At 49.6% G+C, this 6,000-nt stretch overlaps 1 protein-coding gene across 1 annotated transcript in view; it reads right to left on the reverse strand.

Moving 5' to 3' along the window:
* TMEM47 (transmembrane protein 47) overlaps positions 1–2,280 on the reverse strand; it is a 29,863-nt gene extending 27,583 nt beyond the window's left edge. Inside the window, exon 1 of the mRNA XM_059911381.1 lies at positions 1,778–2,280. Coding sequence (XP_059767364.1) covers positions 1,778–2,003 — 226 coding nt within the window. The 5' untranslated portion in view covers positions 2,004–2,280. The remainder of the gene's footprint in view (positions 1–1,777) is intronic.
* Positions 2,281–6,000: the final 3,720 nt, after the last annotated feature.

Below are 6,000 nucleotides of genomic sequence, written 5' to 3' on the forward strand. Positions count from 1 at the left end.
GCTTTTGTCTCCCTATTTCCTTGCTTAGAGAGGAAAATAGCAGAGATAAATGGGTATGGAGGCAATGAAGGGAAGATTAGCAAACACTGCAGACGCGCCACAAACTCGAGCTGGCTTCTCCCCATTCCCCACATTCCTGGCCCAGAGAAAAGGATACGGGCCTGAAAAGAAAATGGGAGTTGAAGCTTGTTTCTCCTACCTATCTGAAAAGTCTTTATGCAATCAGGGGGCTATTATTTCAGGAGACAGTGAGAAAGGGGCAAAAGATTCACGTTGCTAAGGAGACGTGCTGGAGCTGGCATTCCTACATAAATTTCCATTTCTATTGGAGAGGGGAAAGAAAGCATATTTTCTCCAAAGTTTATTTGGATCCCCTGGTTACTGAAGAAAGGCATTTTACCAATTTATTTTATCTTTAGTTGTAAACAACCAACCCTGAAAGAATTAAAAGACCTAAATGTTGACCTCCCGCTGCCAACCAGTCCCCTCCACAGTAAATTAAGAAACAAAGACGAAATCCTTCAATGGAAATTTTGAGGTAATATCAAAGAAAAAGCCTTTTGTAAACAGACAAATTTATGGAAGAAACTAAACCAAGTGCACTAATTTCTCTTATAACAAGAAACCAAAGACAAAAGCAAATCTGATTTTTGTGGCTCTTTGTCCTATTTCAACTTGCCTGGAACTTGACACGTTTCCAGTAAAGCTTTATAAATAGTCCCAGAGAAGACAGGAAACTGTCACGAAGGAATTTAATGAGTTTCTCAGGGGTCCGCGTGTAAGTGTGTAAAATCACAGCCTGGTCCTCTGCCTTTTATTCCCCTTTCTCTGCACTGACACCAGCAGCTGAAGAATCAAGATTAGTGAGGAATAGGGGTTTGCAGCAAGAAATCGGAAGTTGTCAAATTTCTGTTAAGGGCGTAACATTGGGAGGGCAGGGGAAGGCAACCCGGGCTCAAGGAGAGAGTAAAACGGTAAAGGCCCTCCGTGACTACCTTATTCTCCGTCCTCCACCCCATCCCTTTGCTGTTTCCAGTGCTGGCTGAATAAGCCACAACTTTCCAGGCATCTGTGAGTACCTCATGCAGAAGAGCAAGAAAGATCTGGAGGACTGAAGAGGCATTTGGAGTGGGAAAGAAAGAAGAGCAACTCTCAACCAAGGACGGTGTCACCAAAAAAGGCAAGGAAATTAAAGCCTGTCCCTCTCCCAACTCTTCACATCCCTCAAAAATTTAAGGAACTAAAATCCAAACCGAAACTCACGGGAAAACCCAGGTAAAGTGGAGTAGAACAGGCAGAAACGGGGGCACTCAGAGGTAAACTCAGGCAAATTCCTTCTTGAGAGAGAAGTGGGGAAGGCAGAGAGAACCCACAGCATCCTGGTGGGAGTTGGGGCGCTTTTGCTTGTGTCTTTTTTAACGCGGGTGTGGAAGGCGTTGCATTTTCAACCAGCCACATGGTTCTAGCCTTAAATGATAACAATTACCCAAAATAGCATACGTGTTACTCCAGAGCCCGAGGAATGGCCACGGGAAGAGAGGGCGTGGGACATTGCACTGGGTTTGGCGACCGGGACTGGGGAGAGGTGAGGGGTGGAGGAGATCAGGGAGTTGGCTGGAGCCCGAGGATCCGCGAAGGGCCAGGATGGAGGGGGTGGACTAGGGTGGGGGACACACAAGGGAGAAGGGGAGGCGGGTAGAGGCGGTAGCTGTCCAGGCAGCGGGGCGCGGGGCGGTCCGGGGCGGGAGGCAGGGGTCGCGGCGCGCCGGGCCCTCACCGCTGCTGAGTGTGGACTCGCAGTGCCAGATGTCCAAGCTGGCGGGTTTCCGGCAGGACTCCCACAGGGACAGGTAGTACTGGTGGTCGGCCGTGACCCAGGCCGGGCTCAGCACGGCCCCCAGGTCCAGACACAGTGCCAGGAAGATGCACACCAGCCCGACCAGCTTCAGCGGGGTCAGCACCGACACGCGCACCTCCTCCATGCCGCTGCCCGCCGAAGCCATGTCCCGGGCGCCGCAGCCGGCCCGCCCCGCCGGAGACGAGGACGCCAGGCGGGTCCGGAGAGCCGGGAGCCCGACCTCCCACGGAGGGAAGCAGCCGAGCCGCCGCGCGCGGGGACTCGCTCCCTCGGGGATCCACGCGCTTTCCGCCGCACCACGAAGGTGGATCTGCGGGGCGGCCGGCCGGGGACCGGGTCGTGGGCAGCCGCAGCGACGCCGATCCCACCGTGGACCTTCGCCGCCGGCCCCGCGCAGTGCTCTGCCCGCGCCCGCTCCGCCCCGGCGCTGCCCCGCTCGCTCGCTCCGCCCCGGCCCCTCCCCCGCTGCGGGAGGCGGCGCCGAGCGGGGAGGGGCAGCGGTCAGCACCCGGGCCGACGTCAGGCTCCGGCTCCTGGCTCCAAGCTCCCGGCGCGAGAGGCTTGCGCCCGCCCCGCCCCTGCCCGGTGCGCGCGGAATGGGTCCGCTCTCTCTCTGCCCCGCGTGCGCTGTGCGCGCGCAGCGAATCCTCTACCCTAGTGTTCTGCGCGCACAGAGCCCCATGCGAGCCCTCCGCCCCCGAACCGCTACGCGGGGCAATTCCTCGAAGCTGCCCGGTCCCCGGCCTCCGGCCCCGCCCCTGGCCGCGCTCGCTCCGGGGTCGCCTGGCTTCCCGCCCCCACCTCCTCCCGTCACGTGGATTTCCTTTTCTTAGCGAGCTGGGGTGGGTCCTTTTCTAGAAGGCGTCAGCTGTAGATTCCTAGGTTTCTTGGGCTGTGGCCATTGGAGCAAAGAGAGGTTCTCTCTCAGCGATGTAACACACCCCCTCCCGCCCCGCCAATTTCTCATCCCGGGGGGATTTGGAAGAAGGTGGAGAAAAGTGACAAAAGGCATTTTGTTCTCTTTTCAAACTCAGGATGGACCCAGTCTTGGACGCGATCTCTTCCCCCCCGCCCCCTCCCGCCAGTTTTCCCTATTTCCTAACTTTCCCCGCCGGCCTACTGCGGCTTCTATTCTCTGGGCTCGCCTCCTTTCGCGCCCCCTAGGAAGGGCGGCGTGAAACGAAAGAACGCAGGAGCTAAAACGGGAATGAGAGCTCCCACAAAATGTGATGTAAACCTTACTTGCTTCCCCGCTGCTGTGTTCTTTGCACGTTGTTTAAAACCTTTATTCATTCGGCTTTACATTATGCCAAGTGGGATCTGAATCCCTCCATGGCATTAACCTTTTCCTGTGCCCCGAAGACCTAGCCCAGGGCCTGGCATAGGAAAAGTGGCATATCTTTAAGTAATGAACCTACGCATATTTACTGTGTGCTTGGGGCTAAGGATTAAGCCCAGTTCGACCTTGTCTCTGTTTTTAAGGAGACGCTCTATTTTTTCCCCCTGTACATGAGGAATAAACTCCCATTGAAATTGAATTTGCAATTTGTAACTGACTATAGATCAGCTTGTGATTGGTAGGTTATCTGTCTCCTGTATCTCTTTGACTACTTTCCCTTTTTCCTATAAAAGAAACAACTTATTGATAGTTCATTGGGGGTAGGGGTGTTCCCAGATCTTTCACTGTCTGAAAAAGTTGGGGAGAAACCCAGAAATAGTGGTTAAGATCTGAAGAATGGAAGAAATGCCTTCTCTCTTTTAATGAAACACCATCCTCAACGCTGCAGGAGTTCATACTTTTTGCGGATAACAGTTTCTTTTCTTCTAATCACATCTTTCCATAGGGCTGACTACATTTTGACCGAAGCAACATTTTGAATGCAAGAAACAGTTGAGTTAGTGTCAAATGACGAGAATAAGAACCAACCCAATGTGAAATTAAAACCCATGGTTTTCTTACATTTGTTCCCCTACCTCTCCATCGTGATATTTACCGCACTTAACAAAGAATGCTAGAGCACTCTGAGCTCCGGAACCTCTAACTTCCAACAGGATTCTTGACCTCCCAACCTTCCAAGGAGAAAGAAGCTTACGTGCTTATCCTTGAAAACAGTTCCTAATGGAACACTGCAAAGTTATAAACCAGGACGATTAATAGGGAGGACCAGGCTTGGGATATCTTTCTTTTACCTGTATATGTGTTCGTGGATTTATAAGGTACATTTGAAAATAATATTTAAGAATATTTCTTGACTATGCCCTCAAAGTTATCTTTTTTTTTTTTTTTCTCCAAGTTCTATCACTTGCCCTTTAATAAGTTCCAGTCCCAGTCTGCCAGTATTTTCTTTATCTTCGTTCCGTCTAGTTTGGGCTTCCTTCCTCCTCCGGCCCCACCCTCCCCTTGCTTCGTTTTTCCGGCTTGTACTAAACTGCTTACTTGAACAACTCCATCCTTCATTGTACCACCTATAAAATTGTCTCTGTACTGTCTCAAAAATTAGAAAAATAAGGCATTGTTAACAACAAAAAAAAAGCCAAATTCTCCTAAAATACTCCATTCCTCTTTTAATATGTCTAGAATTTGCACAGCATAATACAGATCACCAATCCTTAATCCTCATTTTAAAAATACAAAAAGCTCTCAAGACAGAAGGTTTTTTTTTGTTTTTTGTTTTTCTTTTCATAAGTTTGTAGCAAACTCATTTGGTAAAAACAAACAAAAAAACAAAAAACAATTACAAACTGATGTGAGGCTATTTATGATTTTGGTTTATCCCACTTAGTGTGAATAAATATGGAGCCATAAACCCTGTTGGGTGTTGTCTAATTTACAACATATGAACCATAGCATCATTCAACAATCTGAAAAAGTTCCTCAATACAGCTGGCCCCAGAGGTTTCATATAAGGGATGGTGGACCTGCATTTACTCTAAAAAGGGAAACGGTGGAGCAGAGATTCTAACCATAGTTAACATTGAATGAAAACCTACCAAAAAACAAAAAAGGTATCTGGCCAGAAGTAGGATGGGAGGTGACAGCTAAGGGGTGTGTGTGTGTGTGTGTGTGTGTGTGTGTAGGAGGGGAGTAGAAACAAGAATTGAAAAAGACCCATATCTGAGGGACTTCCCTGGTGGTCCAGTGGTTAAGACTCCACACCTGAATGCAAGGGGCCCAGGTTGGTTCCCTGGTCAGGGAACTAGATTCCGCATGCCTCAACGAAGATCCCACACACGGCAATGAAGATCCTGCATGCCGCAACTAAGACCAGCGCAGCCAAATAAATTAAAAAAAAAAAAAAGACCCATAACTGAGAAATGATATGGGCCTACATTGAACTGTGAAGAAAGAGTCCCTTGCTTAGGCGAATTTACTAGACATCTCTTAGAAGTGATGACATTTTGGCCCTTCATTATGGTGCCACACAAAGGCCAGACACCCCCTCTTTCACCTGAACCTAGCCTGGGCACCATATCACCATGGTCACCCCTATCCCTGGACCTCACGGGGGCAAAGGCTAAGGGCCCAAATTCTATCCCACAGTATAGGAGCTCCGTGAGAATTGGAGTCATAGAACTCTGACGTGGAACTCTGCCTGAGTTGTATAGCCAGGGAAAGGCAGGAAGGAGTCATTCCCAGAATCTGAAGTAAAGGAAGAGATCTGCCTCAGGCTTGCATCAGTCAGGCCAAAAAAACAGGGCAGCAATGTGAGAGGTGAAGTCAGATGGAAGAGATTGGGAAGTTTATTCAGAAAACTAGGGAAGTGTCATGGTGGGAGGTAGAGGATATGGAAGAGATGGGGGGGGGGAGCATGTTCCAGACTTTGAATGTGTCTTGAGAGAATAAAGTGGAGTAAATGTCACATTGCTCACAGCCTGTCAGCAAGGGCACCATCTCTACATTTGCTTAGCAGTTGAAAGGTACAACTACTAAGGTTCAGTCCTTTGGGATAACTCAGAAGGGATGTAATCAGTTAGGAAGGGAGAAATGATGTACTGTTTTCAGGAATGAGCCCAGGAAATCTCATACACTGTTCAAGTCACCAAACTTGTCACTGTCACAGCAGCCTCTGGTCAATGTCAATCCTGTGCCCCTTCTTTAGGTAGGCAGTGGGGAGGGGTCATCCAGTTTTTCTGAATCCAGG

Source organism: Balaenoptera ricei, chromosome X, assembly GCF_028023285.1.
Source record: "Balaenoptera ricei isolate mBalRic1 chromosome X, mBalRic1.hap2, whole genome shotgun sequence".
Taxonomy (NCBI): Eukaryota; Metazoa; Chordata; class Mammalia; order Artiodactyla; family Balaenopteridae; genus Balaenoptera; species Balaenoptera ricei.